Consider the following 27,937-nt stretch of genomic DNA (forward strand, 5'->3'; position numbering starts at 1 on the left):
GTCTGATCTAGAAAGTCCCATCAGGAAACCAACAAACATTGCACAATCATGCCTTGAAGTGTGTCCTACCAAGTAAGGGTGAGGACAAAGTTCAAGTCGGAGCGTCTAAAAACAAATGGTACTGAGCCAGCTGCTGCCTCTTCTCTGGGTCAAATGGGGCAACAGGAGCGGAGCACTGAGCTGTGTGGAGTGAGTGGGCTCCCCAGCCTCCTGCTGGGGAGTGAACATGGAGCCTGCCATCTAAACAGTGTTGGGATAGCTTACAGGGTCCAGCAAGGGCGTCAGCTCCCATCGTTATAGAGCTGGCTTCCTAGGCGAGCTGTCACACCTGCAAATCAGCTGGGGAGGCAGACAGCACCTCTGGCCGCCGTACCCCACTCTGCTGCAGGTTCCGGCCCATACTGGGCTCCCTGAGGTGGCAGCAGCATCAGCGTCCACCAAGAACCTGGGCCTGACTGTGAGCTTTGGGGTTCACTTCACTCCTGATCCCCATCTCATTGCTGCGCATGTCACCACCTCATGGGGGTTGGGGCTGAAGCATTTGCCAAGTCAGGGAGAAGCAGGAGTCAGAGCGGATGGCTGCCTTTAATAGCTCAGTTACAAAGTGTCAACACCAGTTACAAAGTGACAACACCAGTTACAAAGTGTCAACACACCGCCATACAGAACCAAGAAGGAGATTCAGGTGTCTCCCCACTCCGCCCCCAACCACTGCTACTGCTGCCTCAGCATGGCTCCCGTCACGGGTATAATGGGCACAGACGCTGAGCCACCACCCCATGGGGCCCCTGGGGTTGGAAGTGACTGGCACCTACTGTGAATGCCATGTGGAAAGCTGGTGACTCTGAAGGGACAAGTTCAAGGGCGGCAGAGGCTCTGCGCAGTGATGCTGGGGGAGGGGTGTGGGGCCCTGGGGGTCCAGGTGAGAGGGCACCAGGGAGAGAGATACCGAGAGCCCAGCCTCTTCTCCCACAGAGCTGGACCTTGGTGTGCCTGCTGCTTCTCAGCCACTTCACACAGCCCAGCGTCCTTCCGGGCTCAGCTCAGGCTGGCGTCCCCTCCCTGTCCAGGTGTGATGCAGTTGTTCCTCAGCTCAGGCTGGGGCAGGGTGGCCGGCATGCGGCATGCGGCGGCTTCCTTCTCTTCTTCCTGGGACTCCTCCTTCAGGCTTTCTGCCACCAGCTTCATTTGCTGTTGAGGGAACACAGAATGCCAGGTGAACCCCGAGAATCTGCGCTGGTACTGGCTCAGCAGAGGCACTGTTCTGCAGACACTGGGCAGAGGACGGGACCCCAGGAAGGAGATTCCCTAGGCCACTGCCCAAAGCTTCCTTCCTGGGTTCCTTACCTGCTTGGAGAGAATGATTATTACAGGTAGAGATGCTGCTGTGAACCCAGAACACTGGGGCCTGACGAGCCTCTGGCTTTTCCCTGGATGGAGTAGGAGGGCAGGACCCCAGCAAAGTCAGGGCACCAAAGTAAGACCAAGTCTTTATGATGCCCCAGGAGACGAGTGACTGGAAAATTTGGCCTTGTGAACCTAGGCACCCCAGCTGTGCAGAGATGTGTCTGCTGCCTTCCTCAATTGCTGCCCCAGAGGCATTGTGCCACCCTCCGTAGAGCCCGTATCCTCCCAGGGGAACGCCGTGGGACCCAGCTGAGAAGAGTTGGAGAAGATTCAAGTGTTCCTCCCTCCCCCAGTACTGCAGATCGCAGCCATGTCTTCCAGTGCCACCAGAGAGCATGGCTCCCTCTGAATACATAGTCTGGAATGAGACTTAGAGCAGAGGTTTGCAACAATGGCTGTTCACCTATGAAAAGCAAACAGGACCAGGCTGCACGTACCAGGCTATGCCCTCAGGGCCCACGGGTCACACAGGCAGAAAGGCCCCTCCCGAGGCCATGAAGGGAGCCCATCTCTGCTCTGACAGATCTGAGGTGTAATGCATCTCAGCCTACTGTGCCTCATAGCCAGCTCCATTTTCCTTCACGTGACTCAGGGACGGCTGTGGAGTCTAGCCCTATTCTACATTCTACATGGAGCCAGGGTAGCTTTTAATGGAGGAGGAGGAGGTAGAATGGGGTGACCAGTTGGCCAGAGCAGGGCATATTTTTGTGCAAGGGCCTGGGGCACTGGGTAGATGGCCCCAGGGCCCCACAGCTATGTGTCCCCAGCAGAATGGCGCAGTTGGTTTGAATTAGTCAAGTAGACTAGGAAACAAGTCCCAACATCTGGTGCACCTTCCCCAAGGTGAGACCCTCGTCTGTCACAGACAGCCCTTCAGGCCTGTGGCTACTGGGGTGGAACTGCCCCAGTCAAGGAAACTCAAGGAAACTGCAGCCCAGATTCACCACGACCCTGGCAGCTGATGTCCCTGAACAACTATGAAACTTTCAGGTATAAACATTCATCTCCTGACTGACAAGTAACACAGGAAATAGAAGACTTGATTTGCAGAAGTGTTGGATCTAAGCAGACCCTGCTTTTCAGGCAGGGAGAGAACCGGGTAGCTTCCGAGGGTCCTGTGAGGTACAAGCTGCTCCTTGTGTATATGCAGCTGTCATGGTGCAGATGACAGGACAAACAGTCACAGGACACGCAGGAGTCCATGGCTCTCCTGGAAGGAGACTCTTCTGGAATGGAGCTCAAGGCAAATGGAATTTCTTCTCAGAATGACCACACCCCAAGTGACCATTGTCCCTATTTAACCTTGTAATTGCTATAGCCATGGAGGTATCCCCAGTGCCACTCTTTTAGGCCCAAGGTCAGCTCAGAATCTGCCAGGCTGGCTCTCCTGAAGCCTGCCTGGGTCAGGATAGTCCTAAGATTCTGGTGGTGTCTGGGGTATCAGGGCCATGTTGCTCTGCTGTGGCAGGGTAGGGGGATGGTCAAGGAACACAGGTTGTCTTACCTGAGCTTGCCCTAGAGGAGGGCTATGAACAGTGGAGCCTAGTGGCCCAGTTAGCTGAGTCAAGATTACCCCTTTGTGACTTTTGCCTCCCTCTGTGGCTGGTCCCTTGCTGGAGATTCCTAATTGAGTTGGGTGGTCCTAGCTGAAGGGCATCCCAAGGTTACCAGCTCTCCAGTTTCTCTTTAGCAACTCTGACCTAGAGTGTCTGGGGAAAGGAGGAGCAAAATCAGTCCTTTAAGCATCAGCTGGCCTTGGGAGATGGTGCAGGTTTTAGTCAGAGCTACCTGGGCTGTTCTTAAATGTGCACCTGGTCAGCCATCCCTTAAAGGACCACAGTGCAATTCATTTGTCTCCTAAAATCATGTTGCAAAATGTGCTAGGTTCACTGTGGTTGGAGATCCAGAGCCCCTGGGACATTGTCAGTCCCATGAGAACTTGATGGCATTTGGGGTGGCCTATGAGTTTCAGATCTGTTGATATGCTGAAGGGCCTTGCCTTTGACAGACAAATGCTCTGCCACTAAGCTACAGCCCTGCCCCTGCCCCAGCTGCAGCCCCAGCCCCAACCTAGGCTTCTAAAGTCAGATGCAAAAGTTCGGGCAAGTTCGTTAGCAGTTGCTCGGCCACCTGAATCCTCAGAAGGAAGGTGCTAGAAGCTATTGGACAGAGGGGCTCTGATGCCAGAGCAAGGACTCAGGGAAGCAGGCTCTCACAACAGATACAGCTTCCAGAGCATGTCAGAGAGCAGAGGTGGAATGAATTATCCAGATGTGAAAGACAAGGAGAGCATACTTAAGTGGCTGCTGAATCCAGTCACCACATTTTGGAAGCATCCAGGCATGGTGGGCCTAATCAAGGCTTGGGGTACACTGGGGCAGCTACCACTGGGTGGCTTTGTCTTCTAGCTTCTAAACCTCCAACACAACCCTGCCTTGGAGGCTCCCCTGTCTTAGAGGAGTGGGGTGCAACGAAATGGGCTCGTGTGTGAAGGCAGAGGACAGCTTCATCCTTGAGGGATGAAGCTCTTTACAGCCTCTGCACCCCAAACCAGACATGAGGGTGGGTGAAGGGGTGCACTGTGCCTGGCTCCTGACTTGCAGGCTGGCCAGACAGCAGCAAGTTCCTCCCAAGAGGCCACTTGGAATCAAAACCACAGCTTCCTTGCAGTGAGTCACAGACTCGCCATGCCAGCCACCAGGTGTGTTACCTGGATGCCTACGGGCTCACATGTGGCTGTGAGAGGTGGCAGGGCAGCTGTCTGGGCTTATCCCTCCTTCTAACATATCCTGAAGACTCCCATGATTCCTTCTGGAATGGGTAACCCCAGGGGCTAATTTAGTACTCGACATGAGATATCACAGCCCATCCACTTCGCCCACCGAAGGGAAACAGGAGTGTTTCCTATGCCACAAACACAGTGAGATTAGGTGACGCCAGGATAATAAACAAAAGTACTATGTGTAGGAACAGCAGGGATGAGCTGTCGTCACCAGGTCTCTGCATTCACCACAGTGAGAAGCTAGTCATCCTTTCTCATTTCCGTCATATAATTAAATAATGGTTTCATTTTAGCTTTTCACACACGGTGCTCTGACCACATTCGTCCCCGTCATTTCGCCTCCTTGGACGGCTGCAACAGCAGAGCCTCTCCCCTTCCCTAGCAACCTTCAGTGAGCGTCCTTTGTGGCCAGTTTCCATGCAGATGTGCTCAGAGGATCCTACCTGGACATAAGAGAGGCGAGTGTGTATGAGTAGGTGTGTGAGTGTGGGGGGGGCTGGATTGATCTGGGGTGTCTGCAGTAAGACAAACTGTCCTCTGAGTACACTTTTTGGGAAAGTGCTCCCCATTTAGCATTTTATGCCTGTGCATAAGATTGATGCTCATATGATAAAACCAGATGCATCTTGGGGAAGGACATGCTTACTGTGCAAAAGCTTGCATAATACAAGCCTGTCAATCAAAAAGAGAACCACCCATATATACCAACTGCTCCTCCTCCTTCTGGATCCCATAAAAAGAAGCCCATTCTTCTAAGGACAACATTGACTTGGGGCTGGCTTACAGGTTCAGAGGGTCAGTCCATTATCATTGTTGTGGGAAGCATGGCAGTGTCCAGGCAGACTTGGTACTGGAGGAAGAGATAAGAGTTCTACATCTTGATCCATAGGCAGCGAGGAGGAGACTGCCACACTGGGAGGAGCTTGAGCATAGGAGGCCTCAAAGTCCACCCCACAGTGATACACTTCCTACATCAGGGCCACACCTACTATAATGAGGCCACACCTTCCTATGGGCAAGCATTCAAGCACATGAGTCTGTGGGGGCCAAACCTATTCAAACCCCCACAGGCCCAAACACTAACTCCTGACCACATGGAACCCATGCTCTCTTGCAGCCAAACTGCACTGCTTCTGTTCCTCTGAATGTAGTAATCTGTCTTCAGTTCTTGAAGATGCTACCCAGACTCTAAACTATCCTGTTCAGACAGAAGCCCTCAAAATAGAAGTCTCTGTTTTATTTTCCTGATTGTTTGAAAAACTGGATTCTACTTTCAAGAAAAATGTGCATCTCTCTTTCTACTTCTGGTTGTTCTTGCTTAATACTACTTTTAATTCTAAACTATCCTGTAAATGGTGTGTGTGTGTGTGTGTGTGTGTGTGTGTGTGTGTGTGTGTGTGTGTGATATTTTCTTTATCTCTTCCTATCAGATCCCATTACCTGACTGGTATGTGTGTGGCTGTGTAGGTGTGTCCACTCTATGCTGACTGATTTCTTGAGGTTCAGGAGTGGTATCTATATTCAGTCTTTTAAGGTACCTTAATACTAATTTCATAGTAGCTATACTACTGAGCATTCCCTCAAGTATACTATGGGAGCCACACTCCCCAATTCTGGCCAGCTTTTGTTGTTTTCTTGATGACAGCCATCCTGAGTGGGGTGGGAGGGAATCTGTCTGACCATTCCCCCAAACAGTCCTAATGCCAACCTCACTGGCCTCTTCTCACTGATTATAAGAATAGAGATGCCCCTGACTGAAGTCTGATAGCAGTGGCTTCCTTCTCTGTTCCAGTGCCGTGTTTTGTAAATTCCAGGATGGCACCCCACACGTGAAGAGCGGTCTCTTTGATCTGCTCTTTGACAAAGAGATTACTTTGGGTTAAGCCAATGTTGTCATCAAGGCCAGTGTTGTCAAGATCCACTGGACCGCAGGGGAAAGGTTTCCAAGCAGAAGCCACAGTGTCCAGGTTGCTTTTCAGATAGATGGACTGATCCATTTCATAGGTGTTGGACTAAACACACCTTCAAATAATCTGTCCTTCCTTCTCCTAACGCTATATCTATGTTCTGCTGTGGAGCCCAAACCAGCAGACAGAAGAGGAGGCAGGCTGGTTGTTACCCAGTGTGGGAGTCTCCTGGGAAAATGCAGGTGTTGCCTGCAGCGACCTGAAAGCCATCTGACAGATGAGATGCTTCAGGAACATGTGGTCAGGATTTTGTGGAATGATTCTGTCACTGAGCAAAGCCCATGGAAGACTCAATTTACATGTCCTTAGGAAATGAAATGAAACTGTTCCTCAGAGTCCTTTGGGGTCAGACAACCATAGGCCACCCAAATAACCAAATCCTGGGTGTCCTTTTTTCTTTCCCTTTGAACTAAGTGTCCCAAATTAACATGTGGCAGAGCACATGGACATGTGTACCTCCTTGCATAGTCTCAATTCAAAGGCATGACAGAGGGAAGAGAGCTACACGGTGAGGGGACTCAAATCCTCCTCTCCTAAAGGAATGGATACCAGACCTGTGTCCTTGGCACACACAACCCAGTGGCCCAGGCAGGCAGCAAGTGATGGCTGATCACACAGCAAAACATGACCCAGTCAGAAAGGGGACAAAACCCCACCAGTGTGACTCAGACCCCAAGCCTCATGAGGTACAAAAGACATATGCACAACACACGGGAGTAGGGACTTCTGCCAACATCCCTGGAGTTCCAGCTTCCAGGGATGGTCTCATCCTCAGAGAAGCAGGATCCCACAGACCCATCTTGGTATTTTAATAGGAGCTGTGAGAAAGTTACAGCCACTGAGAAGTGTTGAAGGCCCCTCAGAGTCCAACCACCAGAGACACAGCTGGAATGTACCCCAGGTCCCTCCTGCATCTCCTGTGCCTTTCTCTCTGCCCTCCAGCTGGGGCAGCTCAGGGCAGGGCCATGTGCAGACCACTCTTGGCCTCCTGATCGTCTCCGAGACCAGCAGCTGCATCCTGGCTCCAGGGCACCCCTGACCCCAGCTGCTCTCTGAGAACAGTGCCTGAGCCCGGGCCAGGCACACAGTGCTCTCACGGGCCATGCCCTATGTCCTTCTCCTGGTGTATAAGGTGACAGGGTGTCTGCCACCTAGTTGCTGGCCTTCTCAGTCTTGAACCGTAGTCCAGAATTGGAAGAGACTTCTTATTCGTGTGCCGTGACACCAGCTGCCGTCACTCTTCACATCCCTTTCTTCCACAGGCAGCTGGGTAAGCTTGCCTCTCTGAGTTGTCCACTTCCCCCAGCAGCAGCTTCCGTGGAAGAGCGCCAGGGCCGCTGGGGACTGCACATGCTCTCAGGGACAACCTTCTACACTAAGAAGCAAAAGTACAACGGCGGCCATCTGAGGATTCCACAGACAACAGGGGTCCCTCACAGACTGTCTGCAAATCAGGTGTCCCATTTACAATTCTCTTTTAGGTAGACCTTCCAGAGGGTTTAATAATGTGTTTTTATAACTTAACTGTTGGCATTGTATCACATTTAAAAGCTGCGGACAAAATTCGAGGAGTCCCAAATCACATGGCTGTGCCAGCTGCCCATGCCTCACCCCACATTCTCCTGAACCAGCTAAGTGACTCACAACCTCTCAGCCCTACACGAGTCAGTGAAGAATAAACAAGCCTTTCCTTACATACCCAAAGACATTGCTAACTCAGTGATTCTCAACGGTGAAATAAACCAACAGTGAAAGAATGATCGGTTTCCTGCAGCCTCCCACTTTCTAAAGTGTATCAAAGCTGACAAAATCCAGAAAGTACAAAACAACAAAACAAGACAAAAGTGAAGTCAGGGGTGGTGCATACTCCCATACACCGAGCACCAGGGAAACCAAGGCACAAGGGTAGGGAGTTCGAGGCCAGCCTGGATTATATAGTGTGGCCCTGCCTCAAAAACAAAGCAAACAAAACCAAAACTCAAACAAGCAAAAACAAATCAAACTAAATTCCAAACCTTAAAGTCCCTCTGAAGGAAGACACAGGAAAACTGTGTGCCCTAAACAAAGTTCTCTCAGGGAACCAGCCAGAGCATTATGACATGAAAGCTGTTCTCCATAGCTGGGTTTTAGAATGTGGGTCAGGCATTTCTCATGATTCTCATGACTATCATGACCCTGTCCCCGCCCCTGGGCTTCCAGCTTCTGTGGAGCCTCCTATCCTCCACTGTGAGTTAGACCTAGCCACTTGCTTTCAGCTAACAGAAAATGAGACATGGTGTATGGTGGAGACACTGGGCTGTGTGCTAGGTGCCCCGCCAGTCTCCAGCCTATCCTTTTTCTTCTGAGAAAAACGAAGAGGTGTGCCTGTCCACGGGGTTGCTTCCTTATCTCTAGCTCCCAAAGCCTCTGCAGACTAATCTCTGCCTTATCAATCCAACAAAGCGGCTGTGTGAGGTAACTCGCCCTATCATGGCCACACTATACACACCCGGTCTCTTGACATTCACCTACATTACAGCATCACTGACACTCTTACACCCTCCCGCTTTGAGACTTATTTTGCAGTTCAGGCTGGCCTCAAACTGGAGATCCTCCTGCCTCCACCTCCTGAGTGCTGGCGCTATAGGTATGTGCCAACAGGCCTAGTTATCTCCTAGAGACTTTCTGCCCTGGGATCTGAGGAGTCTTGCATGCTCGTACTCCTCCAGCAGACCCTCAGAAGATGGCCGTCTCTCAAAAGTCCCTTCTAGGTTTCTCTTGTCTCCACAGAACTCTGATGACAGAATGTGCTGGCAAACACCTACAGTGCACAGGCAACTGAGGGCTCCACTGAACGAGCTTCCATGTCAACAGCTGCAGACAGCCAGGCTCCTGAAAGGACAGCTCCAGATGCCTAGGCCACCTGTGTCCATGGCTTGCCCCCTGGTGGTAGAGCCCAGGATTTACACCACCAGTCAGACCACCAGGAGCCTTCTCAATTGCCTCATAGTTAGGGCAAGAATGAACTACTTGCTAGACCCTGGATACTTGTGCTTAAGGTTTCCTTTCCTCTCTGTCTTTGGAAATAGATAAGTGGTGCCTGGAGCAGCGAGAGGCAGCTACCCTTGAGACCATGATGAATGGCCATGCCAAGGATGGCTGGATGTGAAAACAGAAAAGGCCTGCGTAGGTCATTAGTGATGTTGCTCAGTTGTTCCCCAATCCTGGGAGGTCAGTGTGGACTTGTTTCCAGGCAAGCTCACTTCATGATTTCGACTATATGGAAACCACCCAGAGCTATTCCAGGCTGTCAAAACCCTAAAACCTCTCATTCTTCTGGAAATTACTAGGTATTCTCTGCACTGAGCCTGATGCACTATTCCACTGAGCGGGAAGGCCTGTCTGGGCATTGTGATGCCCCTGCCCACATCAGGGCTTGAAAGCCGCCAGTCACACTGCTGGTTTCTAACAAGTCCATTCTGGGTTCTCCGAGATCCTGTCTACTCACTGGCTTTAAGCTTGGTTTAGGATCCTAAACTGTGCTCTTTGTTGTCCATCCCTTGTGACTGTTTTTCTTTCTTAGCCAAAGTCTTTACCTTTGATACAAGAGGTCTCCAACCCCCCACCCCATTCCTGCAGTGCTAAGTGTTTCGTTCTGGCTGCATGGGCCCCAGGGGTCTTGTATGCCTCCCCTGGTCCCTCACCAGGGTCACAGGCTGGAGCCCGGTGCCTATCTTTATTTCTAAGGCAAGGCGGCAACTCACTTCCCACTGGGTGTTTCTTGGAATCCTTCTCTGTCTCTGCCCCAGACAGGCAGCCTCTGGTGGCTATCCCCAGGCTTCCTTCAGTAGGGTGTGGTCTCCCCCCCCCCCCCCCCGTTGTATTCAGCTTCCCCTTACAAAGCCAGCTGTTCCCTGGTGGCTTCTCTCACAGTCACTCTAGAGTTTCCTCTCCCTATATAGAATTCTTCTCCCTTGGCCTCTTGATCTTTAGCCTTTTCTGTATGTTTCTGTTCCTGGCTTCCTCTGTGAACTTTCCCATTTTACAGAGGAATACATGATCCACTCAAAACAGATGCTATGCACCCCTTGTGTCAAGATTGGCTGAAACTTATGGGAAATAATTAGCCAACCAGGCCCTACGTTTTCCATCTTGTTAGTTTCCTGCTAAAAGACAATTCCCTGCTTTCCTTGTGGACTACAGAAGTTGTTTCTACTCCTATTACAAGGCCACATCCCATCTTTCTCTATAGGTGCACGCGTGCACGTGTGTGTGCGCGCGCACACACACACACACACACACACACACACACACACACACACACAGTATACAATGTTCCCTTGCTGAGAATGAACACAAGCCAGCTAAGGGCAGACCTAGCCTCCCTTTCTCTCAAGAGACTTCAATATGCTTCCCATGCCACAAATGCTGGAGGGTGGGTCACAGGACATATGTGTGGGGAGAGCAATTCAGCTCCCATATTTGCAGCTTTCCTCTGGATTTCAGGGAGCTGAGGTCTGTGGGGATAGTCTATGCGGGGCTTCCATTCCCAGCAGTGCATATAGGTCAGAGGCAGGACAGTAGGCTGAGATAAGGTCCTGGGCAGTGGGGTTGGGGGCATAAGCTCCAGGGAAGCCTCTCTTGACCCAGGCAAATTCCTGTAGATTCTTCTGTTTCCCTCCACTCTTCCCTTCCTTTGCCCTCTCTCCTTCCTTCCAATAGGATCTTCCTATGCGGCCCAGGCTGGCTCCAAACCCTTCTCCTCCTGCCCCCACACCCCTATTGTCAGCCATTGATTGTGGCTTCTCAGCACACTGATAAGATATGAAGTCCCCCTCACGATCAAGGGTGGTCCTGTGCTGATTTCCTGCCTGCTGACATCCAGACCTTCCAGAGACGTCAGCTGCAGCCATCACCAGCTCACTCACCTGCAGCCTTTCTCTGTGGTCACAGGCAGGTCCTCCGCCCATGTTGTCCTCACTGTGACTTCACCGCACACTCTGAAAACATCACCACTGTTTCCGGTTTGGTCTTCCTTTTTGAAGTTTGGCTATTTTTAGGTCCTTTATTTTCCATGTCAATTTTAGAAACAGGCTTATTAGCTTCTACAGAAACACAGACCAGAGGCTGCCAAATTCCCCGTGATAAAGCTGTTCCAAATTTCGGTTACCAGAAGACTCCGCTGTCCTATGAAGGGGCAGCAGCATGGCCAGCAGTGATGTGTAGGTCACATTCCAGACTCCTGGGCTCCCGTTGGTCCTCACAGCAAAGGGCCACAGTCGCCCACTGCTAATGAGAGTACCTACAGCTCCACCATCGATGTCCTGCATCCGGGTGAGAAAGTCCCAGTTGCTGGGCATCTGTGACAAGGGCACACAGGTACAAGGCTCGAAACGTTGGTGCTTTGGGGTTGTGGCTTGTCAGGTGGATCAGAGGAGGGCTCAGCTGGGAGCTACTTCCTACTAACCGGCTGGGCAGGCTTTCCCAAGTGTCCTTCCAGCTCCCCGTAAATTCTGAGTTTTCCAACTGCTACAGGAACAACACTGGCCAGCCCTGCATGCTGGGTGAGGCCCCTCTGCTCCTCACAGTTCTTTCCCCGGTCAGTTTCCTCACATGCACACACCCTGGTCGGCATGAACAGGGCCTTGGTGGACCTCTGGTGCTTTCTCTGCACCCTGTCATTCCATGGTTCTGCCTATCCTGGGATCCTCAGCAGTCTTGGACTCCCTGAACCCTCTTTTGAAGGTGCCAATCTGGGCTCAGAGAGATGAAGGGGTCCCCCTGTCCCTGGAGCACTGGGCAGGTGGTAGGCATTATTTTAAAGTTAATGACAAGATCTTTACATTACTTTAGTACTTTTGATATTCATCCTCCTGTAAATAAGTATCAGAGGCTGGGAGATGTTGATTCTCCAATGAGTAACTATTGGCCTCTTCCTTGCTGCCCTAGCTGCCTTGAATAAAAGAACTGTCAGTCAAAAGCTGGGCTTGCCTTGTTTTGACACCAGACATCTTGAACATTACACAGTTCCTCGTGAAAAACACATGATGACTACAACTGAACACAGCAGCTTCCGTCTCAGTCAGGGCTGTCTCAGTTTGTACCAGACATTGGGGGTCACAATCTTAAGTGAGATCTAAGAAACTGATACCATCTTTTCCTGGGGCCAATGTGGAGTACTTCCCCTGGTGGCCTAGAGAGGCACTGCTGTGAGGGGTGCTAAAGGTTTCAAAGACTGTGACCTGTGTAGACACAAACCCTTATTTGCATCTGAGGTATGCTGTAATTAGTATAAACACCAGCCCTTATTTCCATATTACATGAGCCCCTGGTGTTTACCTGCTCCTGGGGGTGCTCTGAAGAAGGCACTGCCCCTCCCAGCAGCTCAGGCCACTTCTCCTCAGCTCTGGTTCTTACCAGCTCTATGAACATCCTAGATGACTTACGTGGTTAACTGACAGTACTTTCATTTTTGACATTCTTAATGGCTTTACATTTTCATTCATTTCCCATTTTAAAATAGGGTGGCTTTTAGAAGAGGCCCCTTCCCTTACCCAGGAGTAGCTAGAACAGAGTTTCTGGAAAGAGCCAGCAGCTGCGAGATCCCCAAGTTGTTTTCACCTAAAGGTTTCTTCTGACTGGGGAACACTGGTGCTGTGGACAGGGAAGCAGGGGCAGTATTAGGCCCGAGTCAAAGTGCAGACGATGCTTATAGAGTTGGGTCACAGTCTGCCTTGCCCAGAGGCTCTACTCTTCCTTGCCATCTTCAGGATGCCTCAGCCTGCCTGCGGTCTCTGGGAACCTGGGCATGGATTTCTAGTACCCAGCTAATTGCTAGTGGAACAGGAGTTTAAAAGTCAGGCTGAGGGACTGTTGCGCCTTTGGAAGAGTTAGGATCACCTCCATGGCTTACTCCCCACCCTCTCCCTTTCATCTTCCTTCTTGGTTTTGGTTTTCCAGGCAATTTCTTAGTATATAGCCCAGGCTGGCCTCATACTTGTGGCTCCCCTGCCTCAGCTTCCAAGTGCTGAGATTGCAGGCTTACACTTCTGTGAACCAAGGAGTAGCTCCAAAATCTTTTAGGGCATTAAATAAGTGAAGACTTAAAAATGGTTAAGACCTGTGCCATAGTCTTTAGCTGCAAAGTGTCCTGAGATGTCGCTCTAACCCAAACAAACCCCAAATCCCATGGGTTTCCTGAGTCTCCTGGCAGCTGTTTCCAGGTCTGCAGAGCTGCAGTGCTCATCGCAAGGAGCACTGCCCCTTGGTGAACTCTGAACTCTGAGGCGCAAGCTCTCATGGGTGTGGAGGGATCCTAGGGAAACAGACTGACATCTTGGGAGAATTGGTGAGTTGCCACAGTCCACAGTAGGCAGAGAGGTAATCTGACGGTGGCCACTTCCAGCAGGAAGTCTTTGAAGGGTAAACATGGGTGTCCCCGCTCAAGTTAGAACCCACACACCACTGTGGTACATGGAAAGGTGGGGCTTTGGGGAAATGGCTAAGCCATCACGAGTTGGACCTTCATGAGCAAGATTAGTATTCTCATAAGACAGACTTGATGATTGAGATGCTAAGTGCCAGTGGCACAGTACTTCCCAAGCATCTGTGGGGCCTAAGACCCTTAATTCACAGCAGTGCACACACAAAAGAAAGAGGGGTTCTCCCCTTGTCTCTGTCTGTCTCCATGAGTGTCTCCCTTTGTCTCTCTCCCCCACACTCTCTCTCTGCTCTCTCTCTCTCTCTCTCTCTCTCTCTCTCTCTCTCTCTCTCTCATACACACACACAGAGAGAAAGAGAGAAAGAGAGAGAGAGAGACAGAGAGAGAGAGACACCGAGACAGAGACAGAGACACCGAGACAGAGAGACAGAGACAGAGAGAGACCTAAGCAAGACCCTCTGCCCTTACAATGTGAGCTTGCAGTGTCAGGGCTCTGTGTTTGAACGAAGCCCTCACCAGATGCAGAGTCCAATAGTGCCTTAACCTTGGGTTTCCTGGTCTGTAGAACTATAAATATCTATTGCTTATGAATCATTCAGAATAAGGCTTCTGCCGTCCACTGACTGAGCAGAGGCTGTGCCCACTTACTTTCTAGGAACTGCCTGTGTGGTGATTTTGTGGACTCACTGCTTTCCTCCAGTTTATAAGAAACAGGCAAATTATTCCTCAGCACAGTTTAATCTCTAAGCTTTTGTTCAAAGCTAGAATTTTAGCCTAAAATATATGGTTCTCACTGCCTAATTACCAACAAATTCATAGGACCCTGGTCATTCTCAGCAGCCACTGTGACAGAGGTTATTGCCTCCTCCTTCGGTTCTGGAGAGAAGAATGTTTTCCTCTATTTCTTTCAGGCACCATAGAGTTACGGTGAAATATCTAATTGAGGCATTCTCCAACTTGTGATGTGAAAAAAGGAGGAAAAGTCCAATCAACTCATAAACCAGCGTCTCTGCTGTCAGCCACTGAGAGCTCAGCCCAGCTCTGCCTCAGCCTCAGCGGCCTGAGCACACAGACTTGGGGGGCCATGAAACAAGAGCCTTAACTGTGGCTACAAAGAGTCAGGGGAGCCAAGGTGTGACAAAGGATGGTGGGACAGAGGGAAGAAGGAGGTGGGAGGAGGGGGGAGGGAGTGAGGGTGAGAGGGGGTGGGGTGCATGCACTGAGATGTCTGCATGGTGACTGTGACTCCTAGGTCACCTTGCTCATGAAAGGTTTCAAGACGAAGAAAAATTTAAAGTTAAGTAAAAATCATAACATTCAAGTGGGCGGACTCATTTTTGTTTCATCTTAAAGACTTCCTCTGACATGCACTGTTTGAGTTCAGGGATGAGAAAGTGTTGTGACACAAACCCACGGCTGTGGCTATTCGGGGCCTGAGTGAGCAGTTGTGGTGGTCACATCATTAAGAAGAAACATCCCACAGTCAATTTTCATTTCATTGTCTGTGTTAAAGGTCCAGGGTCCCACTTTAATTCTGGACCTTTAATTCCCTGCCCCTTCCTTCCTGTTCCTCCCCCTTATCTTCTTGTACAGGTGCTCACTCCTTAGTCTACACTGGTATGGGGCTCTGCAGCCATCTTCTGCCTCTGCCTCTGGAGTACCCTACCTGCCTGTCTTTGGGTTCTGTCTCACCATCATTAAAAAAAGAGAAAACAGCCTGCTTAGCACACAGGCTTCTTTGAAGAACATGAACACATTCAGGATCACGGATTGTGGCTCTTGGGCACAGGAAGAATCCCATTTTCATGGAAACTGCTCCGTGGTCCCTTTCCATGGCTCTTGGGTGGCCCTGGGTGGAATGGGGCCTTGTTTTCAGGCTGTTTTGGAAAATGGTGTGGCTCGTGCTGCTTGGGGCTCAGGGCACAGCTACTGCATACCAACGTAAGTGCATGCAGGTACCTTTATTGCCCATATCCACACATCGGTAAAACACTTGAAAGTCAGAACTAACTGTGGCCATGTGTTTGGAGGCTGCATTTAAAATGTTGGGGACCTCAACTCCAGTGATGTGAGTCTGAAACAATGTCATGCTGCTATACTGCTACAGCCTGTGCACGGCCCCGGCTGGCAAGGATGAGCGATGCGTGACACTGATGTGCTTACACAACCTGAAACCTTTTCTTCATCCTTCCTTACGACAAAGTCAAGATGCTAATTCCTCAACATTTCAAATCCTTTCCCCTCCTTTGAGAACATGGTATCTGTAGAATCGTGCTGGCTGATCCTCCTGCGACCACCTCTGGGTCACCCCAACCCACAATGCATACAGCCATGAGAGTTCTGCAGGGGTTGCCTGGGCATTCCAAGGCCATGTGACTTGTTGGTTTACACGTCTCTTCCACCCCAGTGCAGACTTGACCCAGTCCTCGGAGTCACAAGCTTAGGAATCCTACCAGAATCTCTTGACAATCTGATCTCATGCTGCCAAACCAAATGCAGATGCTCTTCCTCAGCTGCTGACACTGACCCTCTGCACAGACCTGGAATCTCCCTGGAGAGCAAGACTGGATTATCTCATCTTTTTGGGGAGGCTCACTTCAGCAGGTCAAGGGGAATGAGGGCACCCCAGACATGCCCTCGTGCCTCACTTCTCATTCATAGCTGATTCCTTGAAGGAAGAAACCCTGCTGCTTCTCTCAACCCCCCAGGGTGCGTTTCCATTTGTGATCCTACAGCACAGCAGCACTTACCAGTGGATTAGGCCAGAGCGCTGTGCACACACCCAGCTGCTTTCTAGCTACTTGTGGGCTGCAGCTGAGGGATCTCTAGTAAAAGCCAGCAGAGGCAACTTAGCAAGATCCTATCTGCAGATAAAGTGATAAGGTCCTGTGAATCTCTGTCGTAGCAGTTCCACCCCTGGTACCACAGGCCACTCATACTCATGTATGCACATGTACATATACACACACACACACACACATGCACACACATATGGCATCATTCATAGAAGAAGAGTGCTTTCTTTTGAGAATAGTCATTCAAATCCACAGTGGGCTGAACCCACGAGGAGGATCAGGGTTGGCTCTGTCTTCACTTTGCCTACTGTTAACAGAAAAGAGGCCTACATAATACATTAATGTACACATAAATAAATCAGTGCGAAACAAGTTTTGTACAGGACATACTTGAAAAAAGTCAACACATTAGTTCTGTACCCCCACCCCCTCCAAAAGTAATCTAGTTTGACTCTGTCTCTAATCAAAACAATCTCTATCCCACGTGAAAGCAGACAGGGTAGGAGCTGCCTCTCAGACATGTGGCAGTTTGCTTCCTCTCATCGTCAGGAAACCCAGCCTTGCAAATCAGCAATACGCCTGCAGTCGCTGCCAAGGCAATGCAAACAGAAAAGTGAAAATTTGCTGCAGGAGGGTGGCTCTTGGCACCTGAGGAGGGGTGGACAGCCTCTAGACAGCCACTTACTTTTCAAATAACACACACTAGGCCATGTCTTTCCCCTCCAGTGGCTTGGGGTCAAGACCTGCATTACCAAGTTAAAGTATCCTGCCAGAACTTCCCTGAGGGCTCTAAGTGGAGAGCCAGCAAGAAAGCCACCTCACAGTGACCAAGAGGCAATGTTTTTTTCTCAGGCACCTTTGAAAACAGGGAAACAACATTGAGGAGAGTTTTCAAGGTGGGAGGATGGGCTGCTGCAGCCTAAGAACAGGAAATGGTCTGGGATTCTGATGTTCGTTCTCCCCATGGCTTCCCCAGGAGGTCTCATTCACAGTCATGTTCTCTGTGAATGGTATCACCCAGAGCACTTGGTCAACTGTCCAGGAAACTTGTCACAGTAAAACAGCCTGAATCTTATCTCTTGGCCATTCTGGAAACCACAGGATCAGAATGACCCAGCTCCGAGATCCTCACCCAGCCAGAGCCACTCTTGGACCAGTCTGGGGAGGTGAATATGTGGGTTCATAAAACAGATCCAAAGACAGGTTACTTCAAACATCCATTCTGTATGTTAGCATTCTGTCTAAGCTCCACCCCCACAGTTACCTGGCAACAGCCAGGTTGGCCTGACACTATAAAAGGGGCTGCTCACCCCCTCCTCTTGCTCTCTTGCTCTCACCCTCTTCCCCCTTTGTCCCCTCTCTCCCCATTCCCTTCCTCCCTTCTCTCCACGTGCTCGTGGTCGGCCTCTACTCTTCCATTTCTCTATCCCCCACATCTCTGACCTACTACCCTCTGAACTCCCTTTCCCATGCCCTAAACAAACTCTACTCTATGTCGTGTGCCTGGTCCCTCAGGGGTTAGGGATGTCTCGGCATGAACACCGCTGAACATTACCCCCTCCCACTCCCTATCTTTTATAAACACAACACTGTATACCTTATAGGCAGAACTTTATTTGCCTATAAAGTTAGTTATTGATCCTGTAATCCCAGTGCTCAGGGGCTCAAACAGTAGGCATAAAGACAGGGCCAACCTGGGCTACAGAGTTGAGACCCTGTCTTTAAACAAACAAATAAAATGTTGTGAATGAACTAAAGGTTGGCATGAGACTTGGTGGTCCATACACCCAGGCCCTGTGAGCACTGGCTGCCACAGCACAGCCTGTAGGAACATTGACTGGACTGTAAATTCCGAGTGTTACTGCATTTTTGCAGTGAACAAGTCTTGGTTTTACCTAGTGTACAGCACAAAGAGGTGGAGATGGCTCCAGGGTGGTTCGGCAGCAGCAGTGTCATCTAAGTTCCAAGAACTGTGCTGGACGGAAGCCAGGACTCAGACAGTGGGAAAACATCAGTGATCCTGTCACTGACTCCATGGAGAAGGGTCCGCCTCTGGCTGTGCTTGTCCCTGTCCCTGTGATCAGGGACTCTTGGCATTTATGCTTCTGTGGGGTCTCTGTGGTTCTGTGTACCCTGCACAGAACTGCAGCAATGATGGTGTGTCTTTACGTAATCTTAAGGAAATTATGAAGGGAACTAAGAACACAGGGCCTCAGAGCCGAAGGCCTGGGGTGGGTGTTTGAATTTAGACCAGCTGTTCTGCTTTCATTAAAAAGAAAGAACCCCAGTCTGCCACTGTCCAGCTTCATCAACAGCTAACTTAGGGCAAAACTTGGGCCATGGATCACCCAGCTAGTCTCTTTTTCTGGGTTGCTGGTGCTTAGGAAGTCCTCCAAAATTCAGAGGCTTACCAGATCACTGTCTCACACTTAAGGTGGGACAGGAATTTGCAAGTGGCTGGGCAGCTGTGGTCAGAACAGAGCTCCTGAGAAGCCTCTGAGAGTGGAGTCAGACTGCAGTCTCCAAGCTGGCCCAAGGCTTGGAGGCGACTGCTGAGTACTTCACCTGCGATCTGCATTTGTAAGTGAAGCTTGTGGCCTAGAGTCATTCTTTTCTGTTGGCAGACTGGAGAACTCAATACTGTGACAGAGGACCTGGTCCTCATATTTGGGACTGTTTACTATCTGTTCTTCACAGAGAATGATCTGTCAACTCCTGGTGCAGAGAATCTGAGCTACTCAGGGGTGTTGGCAGCCATGTTCCTTGTCATGTGGCTGCCTGAGTGTCCTTAGGACCCAGCAGCCTTCTCTTCCCGAGAGCCAGTGATTCAGGAGCCAGAAAGCCAGAGGCCTTTGTTTTCATAACCTCGCCTGGAGTAGACCTGCCATCATGGCTGCAGTATTGTTCTGGACACTCAGAACCACAAGGACACAGGAACTCACAAAGGTATAAATACTGGGAGGCATAGAACACTGGGTCCATCTTGTAAGCCGACAAGCACAGACAGAGACGTGTTCTTACACTGTAACCTTAGGGGTTGAGTCAGGATCAGTAGGGCTTTCTTCTCCTAACACTCGCCAATCGAACAATGCAGGTAATGTCTGATCTACTTCATATTTAAGCTTCAACCATCGTATATGGTTGGGGTGACTCAGGGTCAGTGAGGGATTGGCTCCATGGACACCAGTGTCCTTGCACAAATGACCCAGCATCTCACCCACACAGCCTCCCTTAGTCATCTGCCAGTACCTACTACTGTGTGAACAGTACAGATGCAGCTGCGTGTGCAGTACAGCTTAGGGAGCAATGCCCCAGGGCACAGTCGACCCATGGACCCAGGGGGCTAACTGAAGGGAATATCTTTAGGATAAATTTTAATCGCTTGCATTTTTATTTTGCATTACAATATTGCTATTTATATTTTCAGAACCATCGTCAGTATGATTATTTCCTATTGATTGGGTGGTATTTTAAATAATTACTGGATTCAAACATTCCCTGAGTTCTGCTTTCTATGCCTCAGAGAAAGAGATGAGCAGACGTGCAATTCCTGGAGATTCCTCTAAAACGCCATGTTCCCCAGTCTAGCAACCACCACATTAGTGGCAGTCCCTTGTCTGTGGAAACACAGTCATAAGACACCCCAGGCAATGTAAATCAGTAGTAAAAACAGCATAGCTGCTTCTGTTTCAAAGGATCTCTAATCTTAGCAGTGAAAAGTTGAAGAATGTTTCACAGGGTACGTCTCAACAGGGCCCATCTATAACCCGGCACTTAGCAGGCTGAGGCAGCCAAATGGTGAGTTGGGGGACAGCGCACTGAGACTCTTGCCCGGAACAACAATGACCTGTGTGTCCTTTGCATGTAGAGTGTTCCAATATGCAGATACAATGAGTGGAGGGTCATTCAAAAGTCAACGACTAGCATTTGGTAGCTTAAAAACATATGCGGGCTTCAACCCCGCAGGTGTTCATAACACAGCCTTCCCCAGGAAGCTCCAAGCTCAATAACTACAGGAAACCATATTTGTATTATCCTTTTCCTGAATAATTTCTTTTTTTTACCATAGTAGAGTACATGTAGCAAAGCTTTTCACCTCAGTCACGCATCTCATATCTGATGGAGAAACTAAGATGTACGGATTAAATTTTGTTTAGAGAACAAATGAGATCAGCAGCGACTGACAGGCTGCTCCCTGGGAAAAGCAAACACAGTCACGAGGCCTTTAGGAGCTGCAGCTCCATTTGAAGGAGTCATGTACATTGAGGACTTCTCTGGAGAATGGAGAATACAGAGGGAACTGCAGCCCAGCAGGGTACAGGGCTGCTCCACAGCCTGCATTTGCCAGGTTCTAGCAACCTGCATTGCCAGGTTCTAGAGGGCTAATGTAGCACCCGGCCTACTTTGTGGTCATTCTACAGACTTCGTAAGCTTTCCTCACTACCGATGGGACAGAATCTGAGTTTTACCAGGCAAGTTTTCCTGGGGTCCGTCTGAAGGGCTTATGTGGAACGACTCAGCACATTCCTCCCCTCAGCAATCCCAGGAAGGCACATGACTTGTCTCCATTCTTGCCTGTGTCTATTTTAAGACTCTCACTTTGTCATTTATTTAATGCACTGGTGTCTGAACTACGTACGAGCCAACAAATCTGAGGTTTTAATCAGAGACTACTGGATGCCAGGCCTTGTACTGTGTGGGACACTGCCTGGACCTGGGGACTTCACGGTTCACAGAACAGACAAAAGCCTGACCAAGGACAGTGGCCCCATCACACAGTGGCAGGAGATGGAGACCCTGAGACCCCAAAGCGAGAGAAGAATGGCAGAGGAAGTGAATGAGCCACCCAGGAGCCAACATCTCCTCCTAGGAGCAGACACAGCCCCTCCCCCAACCCCCCTACTCTTTACACACAGAGGTTAGAGGGTGTGCGGGGTGGGGACACCAAGTGTCCTGCTCCTTCAGTTTTCTACATCCCCCTCCAGGCACTGCCTCCCACTGAACCTGGAGCGAGGGTGGCATCCAGAGAGCCCCGCACAGCGCTCTGTCCACACAGCGCTGGGAGTACAGGCCTGACATGGCCACATCCGGCCTCTGGTTTCTGTGGTACTTGGGTACTAACTCAGGTCACATTAGCATAGCAAGCGCTCACCCACTGAGCTACCTCTCCAGCACCTGTGAGGATGTTTATCATGGTGTTTGTGCAGGCACAGGAAGGATATACTGAAGAAGCTAAGGCAGAAAAGTCTAGAAGGTTAATTCATTAGCTGAGGCAAAGCTACTGTGGGAGAAATCACCAAGGAATGGCTAACAGACCCCACTCAGAGGCTTCTGGGAGTCACCCAGGTGTGAGGGATTTTACTCGTGTGTAGCTCATTTATCCGTAGGATACACCAGATGCCACAGCCAACACCTAGAATTTCCAACTGTGGAGGACCATGGAGAAAGTTGGGGTTGCTTCCAAGGTCCAATCCTACTTGCTTCTCTGCTGGCTAGTTTTATGTCAGTCTGACACAAACTGCACTGATCTGGAAAGAGGGAACCTCAAATGAGAAAATGACCTCACCAGATTGGCCTGTGGGCAAAGCTGTGGTGCACTTTATTGGTTGATGATTATTGTGGGCGGGTCCAGCTCAAGGTGGGTGGTGCCACCTCTGGGCTATTGGTCCTGAATGCTACAGAAAGCAGGCTGGGTCAGACAATTAGGAACAAGCCAGTAGGCAACAATGCATGGTCTCTGCCCTGACTTTTGTCAGCAATGGAGTATGACCTGAGAGTTGTAAACTGAAATAAACACTTTCTTCCCCAAGTTGTTTATGGTCAGGGTGTTTGATCACAGCAATCAGAACTCTAAGACACCACCCAGATGTGGCTGCAGGTGTCACACAAGGTGCTCAGGAATGAGGAGGTCCTTGTTCCCACCTAGCATCCCTGTCTCCCCTCAGCACACTGTCCCAGTATATCCTCATCATGACCTTATGGCCTGTGTGGTAGGCACCATCTCTCCTGAGCCCTGTGGAATAGCAAGAAGAACAGAGCACAGGTAGCACAGGTATAGACTTGCCCAGCAACTTCACAGGCCTCTGAGGTGAGCTGTGTGGCCCAGGAAGAGGGATGGGCTGACTCGGAGGGCACCAGGCTCCTCAATCTCTGCAAAGCGGAGCTCACCTACTGGACGTGGACCTGCTTTTAGGACTTGGGCACTGGGCCTTCCCTACTCAAGGCCCAGGGACTTCCCAGTTCTCACAGCTGTCGCTTCTTTATTGGACCAAAACAAACGTCTCTGACTTGAGAAACTTTAGGTTTACAAGTCTTAGATTTCTAGATCAATACAATAGGCAGCGTAGTCTCCACACACCCTCTGACATTTCATTCTGTGCTGGGTGCCTTTGCACCCTCATTCTCTGTGTGAAACCTTACAGGTTTTGTTAAAGATGTGTTTCCCATACCTCAAGGACACAGAAGTAGAGAAAGGGAGATACCAGAGAAATGGTTAAAATGTATTTAACACCAGAAAACCAAGACAATATTCATTCTTCCTGTGTTGGGGAGGGAGGGAAGCCAGGGCACCACACATGCTTAGCAGACTCTACCCTCCTGAGCGCTATCCCAGCTAGACAGGCAGTGTGGATGAGGGCTGAGCACCAACCCTCTGGGCAGCAGTCCTGTGCTGACTTGGGCCCTTGTCTTGTTCTTTGAGCTGATTTCAGTGGCTGCCATCTTCCTGGGAGGCTCTAGGCTTCCATCCTCACTGCCTGGAGTAGCTAGCTAAGTGCTACGGATTGCTCTGGGATGTGTACTGGACTCCAGTTACCAAATGGATCTTGGATAAACTTTCTGTTTTTAGTTGGATCTTTAAAAAGGACTGGATACCAAGTAAGCCAATTTATAAAGAAACACAAACATCGGGTGGTGGTCTCTGTCAGCCCATCTGCCCAAGTTCTTCCTGAAGGTCTCAACTGAGCTGAGCTATTTCAAATGCCCTTTGTAAAGCAAATGAGTTCACCTGTTTGCTCTTTTTATCCATGTCTAGTTCGCCTGTGTGCTTAGGAATGCAAGTTTCCTGCCGTGAGGGACTGAGCTCTGCTTCTAGCACTTTCCTTCCAAGTTCACTGCAAAACAGTTTGTCCCTGGGAGGTTCAACAGAAGGTGCTGAGCGCCTCCAACTCCAGACCCGGGTCTGCGAGTCAGGATTGTTGGTATGCTGGCCCAAAGGCCAACCCCATTCCAAGCGCAAACCCATCTCCTGACAGGGTTGGTGGCAGAGGCTGCCTAAGCTCGACTGTGCCTGGCTCTGGGGTGGGAACCGAGGAGGCAGGGCAACAGGAGGTAAGCAGAAGCCTCTCTTGTGGCAGAGGGCAGAGCAGGGAGTTGAAACCACAGCTAGTTACAAGATAGAGGCTGGAACGAAAGGCTAAGAAGGCAGAAACCACAAGCTCTATGAAAGGCACTTGGCAACTGAAGTGCTGAGAGGCACAAGCAGGGTCATCTGAACATTCTGGGATGTCCCCTTCTCCAGCAGTGAGGCTAACTGGGAGGGATGAAGAAAAGCTGAGCTCTCCCCATGTTGTTCCTGCCTATTTGACTGACAGGGAGTTTCCCCAAGACTAAATACCTTTTCTTTTTTTAATTTACAAGTGTGTGTGGGGGCACATGTGTATATGTGCATGTGTGGGTTTGGCTGTGTGGTGTGTTTGTGCACAGATTGTGGGGACATGCAGAGGCACAAAGTCAATGTCGGGAATCACCCTCTATGTAGTTCATTGAGGCAGGATTTCCCAGTCATCCCACACTTCCTTGCTACAGCTAATCTTGCTGGCCAGCTTGCTCTGCAGATGGGTCTCTATCTCTGTTTTCTGATGCTGGAATTGCAGGCCAGTCGCCATGTGGGTTCTGGAGTCTGGTCTCTGGTCTTCATGTTTTAACTACTGAGCCATCTCCCCAGCCCAAGATAGCATTTTCTAATTCCAGGACACTTTAAAAATATCCTTCATACAGATTATCCATGCTATTTTAACAAGTTACCATCTAAAGACTTTATGTTCTCATTTTTCTGTAAATGGAAAATTTCCAATAATATTTAAAACTGCTTATTTTGCGTGAAAGAAACATTATTTTATATAAAACTTATATCCTGTCTCCTTACCTTTTGGGGGACAGCATTTCATTATGCTGTAGTCCTGGCTGCCTTAGAACCCAAAGCTCAGGTGCCATCCAGCGTCCTGCTGCTCTCATAACACCTTACGGATTTTAGCTGTGTAACCCTCCATGTCTGCAGTCTGCCACGTGACCAGTATAGTTCTCTAGAACTCAGATCTCCACCACAGGGAGGTTTCACTGTGGAGCACTAGGAGCTTGAACGAGGCTGAGTTTCAGGTAAGAACACACCGGACCCATTTCTCTAGCAAACCCCAAAACTGAGTCTTGTCATCCACCATGGCACAACCAGCCCAGCTGTCTGGGACCAGGTTCTCTTGTCTCCTCTTCTGGGCCGAACCCCCACATCCAGCCATGGTACTCTCCTAACAAGGGGGAGGTCCACATCTGTAACACTGCCCTGAGAGCCCTTCCTTCTCAGAGGGTCAGCTACGGTGAACTCTTCTCATGTTTCCCCCTCCAGTTAAGTATGGTGTGGTGCTCAAGGTGTTGGAGCTGAAGTGGGTTCTCAAGAAGACACTGCCCACTCCACTGCCTCCATTGCCTTGTTGTTTAAACTGAGACATGTCACAGGAGACGACCACTCTGAGCATCTAGAAACTCACTGTCTTCTGGTTCTTCTCCTCACAGATAGAAAATCGCCAGTGGTGAATCCCACTGTGGGTAAGCTCTCCCCTTATTCTCCCCCTGACTTCTCTCTCTCTTCCCCCCTACCCCTCTCCCTTTTCCTTTCCCCTCCCCCCACCTTCTCTTTCATTTGGTAGGACCAGGAAACAATCTTCTATGCTGTTTTTCCTACTGATTTACATTGCCTGGGGTGTCTTATGACTGTGTTTCCACAGACAAGGGACTCCCTCTAATGTGGTGGTTGCTAGACTGGGGAACATGGTGTTCTAGAGGAATCTAGTAGTCTCCAGATAAAAACCTCAGATTTGTATTTACCGTTTCCCATTGCTTGGCTATTTCTACTTGCTTAACCGCGCCCTTGCTGACATTATAGGTCTGGGCTGTGCTAGCCCATCCTCCGCCCGAGTCCTCTGTGTTTACTCACTGAGTCAGTGCTAAGGGAAACACAGTGACTTGGCTCCTGTGCTAGAGGAATACAGTCCGACAGCGTCTCCAGGCGCACGGCTCTTACCTGCTGCTTGAGTGCCTCCAAAGACTCGAATTCCAGCCTGGCCAGTTTCATCTGGATGTGGCGTGGTTTATCAGGGATGGCAAAGGCAAGTATGAACTTCAAAGCCAAGAGTGCGTGCTGTGAAGAGAAAGACCTCATGTTGAGACTTCCACCCACCTATCGCCATCAGAGAGGTTAGATCATAAAGGACGTGAACTCTTCCTGTTAACTTTGGGGACTCTTGAGTTAGTGGCCTCTGACATATCACTGACTAATCAGGACAGGAGTTCACTGGCTGACTCTGGTATAGTCCATCCAACCATTACTGGCTTATTTTGTTTTACTCTTTGAAAGTAAGTTCTTGTCATAAACTGATACCATGTACACTCTTGGTGCTTTGTAGAAAAGTAAAGCTTGTTCCAAAGCCATCCAGAGAATTCTTGACCTGCACATTGGTGAGCAATAAGCCGGTGCCCGGCACTCTTCATCAGCTCCATCCTCTGTCCACCACCGCTCATCTGAACCACAGCCGGGGCCATAGCCGGTGTAAATGCTCAAATTCTCTACACCCCCAGATGTCTGGTGTGGCTTTTTTTATGACATGACCATTGTTAAACATTGATAGAATAACTGAACCTTAAACTGGTCTCTCCACACACAGCAGTTAAGGACACAGACTCCGTGTACCCTTTCAGACCTTAGCAATTGAGGACCACTCCCTTCCTCTCTAGCATCCTCAATGCCTCATAATATGACGTGCAATTTACATTCAGGCAGAGAGCATTGCCTCTACTGAATCCCACAGATGCACGGCCCCACCCAAAAGACTTTCTCCAAACCCATGATTGTCTAGGGTCTCATATAGAGGTTCAACACCCTCAGATATCTGAATCACCAGAGAACAAAGCATGGGGTAAGGGAGAGTGTGAATGACTGAGAACATCAAAAGGTGGGAATCTTTAAAGGTAAAAAAAGAAAATTAGAAGGTGGTAAAGAAGCCAAAGAGAGACAGACAAGTTAAGTTACACTACTGTTGACAGGAATAAAGATAGGTGAAGGAAAATAAAATAAATTCTTTAGAGGAGAAATAAACAGTGACTCCTGGGGAAAGGGCAGGAGGGCACTGGAGTGGGAGGGGGCACAGGAGTGGGAGAAGGGGGTACAGGAGTGGGGGAGGGTGGGAGGGCACAGGAGTGGGAGGGGCACAGGAGTGGGAGAAGGGGGTACAGGAATGGGAGAGGGTGGGAGGGCACAGGAGTGGGAGGGGCACAGGAGTGGGAGAGAGAGGAGGGCACAGGAGTGGGAGGGAGCACAGGAGTGGGAGGAGAGCACAGGAGTGGGAGAGTGTGGGAGGGCACAGGAGTAGGAGGGGCACAGGAGTGGGAGGAGAGCACAGGAGTGGGAGAGAGAGGAGGGCACAGGAGTGGGAGGGGGCACAGCAGTGGGAGAGAGTGGGAGGGCATAGGAGTCAGCATCATGCTAGATTTGAGCATGTCGTAACCAGAAGACCTAGAAATTAGTAGGCTCCTCAGCCTCACCAAGTAGACAGAGACCACTAACCACAGGACAGCACAGGCTGGGGTACCACAGCACCTATGGTCAGGTCCTCCTACAAGACACTGCAAATCCATGAATCATCTTTTCCTCATGTGTCTGTCATTTCTGCATGGTGTATGGTAATACACAGATGTGGTCATCTATAAAATCACTGTGTTAACTGTCTTGTCGAATCCAACCCCCTGGCTACTTTCAGCCTATTTTGGGCCTCAGGTCAGTTTGCCTGTCATCTATGTTTCAGAAGAAAAATAACGTTGTGATGAATGTCTGTGTCCTTCAATCACAACCTAAAAATCAGGCCATGCCTGATTACAAATAAAAAAAGATGGTGGGTCAGGGACACAGTTCGTGTGCTTCTCAACATGCTCGAAATCCTGGATTTGACCCAAAGTGCCCCAAGAAAATGAGATAAAAAAAACCTCCTTTTGAATTTTTGTGTGAGGAAGTACATGCGAGAGCTTGATTGTGTGTGTATATGTGTGCGCGCATGTGTGTGCTCATGTGTGTGCATGTGTGTACTTCTGTGTGTGCACATGTGACGGATAACCTCAATGTCTTCCTCAGACTCTGTCCACCTTTCTTTTTTGAAGCTGTATAGCTCACTGGCCTGGAGCTTGCCAAGTAGGTGAGGCTGACTGACAAGGGAGCCCCGAGGCTCTACCCATCTCCACCTCCCCACTGCTGGCATTAAATATGCCTGGATTTTCTTTTCTTTTCTTCTTTTTTTTTTCTTTT

The 27,937-nt window shown here is 49.8% G+C and overlaps 1 protein-coding gene across 6 annotated transcripts in view; it reads right to left on the reverse strand.

The window, feature by feature from the left end:
- Positions 1 to 566: 566 nt before the first annotated feature.
- Positions 567 to 27,937, reverse strand: part of Ano10 (anoctamin 10) — a 119,067-nt gene continuing 91,696 nt past the window's right edge. For 4 of the 6 annotated variants that reach the window (XM_017596162.3, XM_039082772.2, XM_063266494.1 and 1 more), the window contains 2 exons: positions 25,667 to 25,783; positions 567 to 1,191 (listed from right to left, as the gene is read on the reverse strand). In XM_017596162.3, coding sequence (XP_017451651.2) covers positions 1,039 to 1,191; positions 25,667 to 25,783 — 270 coding nt within the window. In that variant the 3' untranslated portion in view covers positions 567 to 1,038. Of the gene's footprint in view, positions 1,192 to 1,215; positions 3,117 to 25,666; positions 25,784 to 27,937 lie in introns of those variants that run through there. The other 2 variants (XM_063266493.1, XR_010054536.1) reach the window with 2 other exon arrangements.

This window comes from Rattus norvegicus, chromosome 8, assembly GCF_036323735.1.
Source record: "Rattus norvegicus strain BN/NHsdMcwi chromosome 8, GRCr8, whole genome shotgun sequence".
In the NCBI taxonomy this organism is placed as follows: domain Eukaryota; kingdom Metazoa; phylum Chordata; class Mammalia; order Rodentia; family Muridae; genus Rattus; species Rattus norvegicus.